This window comes from Alligator sinensis, unplaced genomic scaffold (assembly GCF_000455745.1).
Source record: "Alligator sinensis unplaced genomic scaffold, ASM45574v1 scaffold265_1, whole genome shotgun sequence".
Taxonomy (NCBI): Eukaryota; Metazoa; Chordata; order Crocodylia; family Alligatoridae; genus Alligator; species Alligator sinensis.
In genome coordinates this window covers 428318-429705 of record NW_005842961.1, presented here as the reverse complement: position 1 = coordinate 429705, position 1388 = coordinate 428318, and the positions used below count along the sequence as shown (strand labels likewise).

General features: G+C 66.1%; 1 protein-coding gene across 1 annotated transcript in view; it reads right to left on the bottom strand.

Annotated features, from left to right (window-relative positions):
- The window catches only part of STAT6 (signal transducer and activator of transcription 6), an 8648-nt gene that overhangs the window by 6139 nt on the left and 1121 nt on the right, over positions 1 to 1388 (bottom strand). Inside the window, exons 3-6 of the mRNA XM_025192705.1 lie at positions 1351 to 1383; positions 1143 to 1226; positions 940 to 1057; positions 26 to 449 (exon numbers count right to left, since the gene is read on the bottom strand). Of these exons, the coding sequence (XP_025048490.1) occupies positions 26 to 449; positions 940 to 1057; positions 1143 to 1226; positions 1351 to 1383 (659 nt within the window). The remainder of the gene's footprint in view (positions 1 to 25; positions 450 to 939; positions 1058 to 1142; positions 1227 to 1350; positions 1384 to 1388) is intronic.

Below are 1388 nucleotides of genomic sequence, written 5' to 3'. Positions count from 1 at the left end.
CCTCGCCCCCGACCCACAGCCCCCCCTCTTCTGTAGCGGGTCCAGGCTCTCGTCGAAGGTGGCGCCGTTTCCCGCCAGCTGCTGGTGCCGCTTCCAGATCTGGATCCTCTTCAGCACCTGCTGCTTGGCCCCTTCCAGCTCCTTCGTGGCTTCCAGCAGCAGCACGGGCAGCTCCTGGCGCCACAGGATTGGGGAGAAGGTCTGGGGGGGGGTGTCCCTACCTGCCCCAGGCCAGCCCCAGTCCCAGTGCCCTGAGCAAGCTCCATGCCCGGACACCTGGGTCCCACATACACCTCCAGCCTGGCCCTGCAGCATCCCCAGCTGCATGTTGCCCCGTGCTTCAGTTTCTCCAGCTCCGACCCCCAGCGCCAGCTCCAAGCCACTTACGCTGCCTGCACTTGTCACCTCCATCTTCAGCTGGGAGCCCTGCAGACCTGTGGGGGCACAGCCTGGTGGGGCATGGGGCAGCCTGGTCACCCCAGCACCAGGATGAACCTGCCCTTTGGAGACCCCTGAACCCCGGGGACTGCAGGGCTGGTGGGGAACTTAACACTCCCTTGTTACCCCACTCCCCCTGCAAGCCTCCTAGGGCCACGAGGCGTGGGTGAAGGGTCAGGAGTCTCCGAGGGAGAGACTAGGGAATGGGAAAACTGAGGCAAGGGGTGTCTTGAGGCTGGGGGAGGTTGTTGTGATTACCAGCCTGGGGAGGGGAGGGAACTATGGGGCTGGGGAAACTGAGGCAGAGGGCACACATGAGGCTGGGGTGGAAAGGAGATGGGGAAACTGAGGCACAGGCCACCCCAACCTGGAGTGAGAGGACTGGGATTTCCTAAAGTGGATGGGGAAACTGAGGCACAGGGTGTCACAAAGCTGTGGGCTGGGATTCCCTGAGGGAGGGATGGGGAAACTGAGGCACAGCCCCCCACCAGCCCTGCTCACCAGGCTCTGCCTGGCGCCGTGCCTGGAGCTCGTGCACGCGGTGCTGCAGCCGCTGCAGCTCCAGCCCAAACTTCATCTCCTCCTGCTGCTGGTGGAAGCCCAGGGGCAGGTGCCGGTCCTGGGGGGCACAGGGGGAGTGTGAGGCTGCGGGACCCAGGGACAGCCCTGGGCCCTGCAAGGGCGGGGGCCCACGGGGGTCTCACCTGCTTCATCACAGCTGCCTTCTCCTCCTGCAGCACCCGGCGCACAATGCCCAGGAGCCGCAGCGGGTCATGTCTGTAGGTGCCCTGGGGGATGCAGGGGGCGCCATGAGCCCCTGCGTGGCCCTGCCGCCCCTCTGCTGCGGGCTGAGACCTGGTGAACTCGCTTCAGGCCCCAGCTGTGGCCCCTCCGCGCCCCCCCATCCCATACCTCGAGGCTGGCAATGTGCTGCAGCAGCTGAGCCTGCG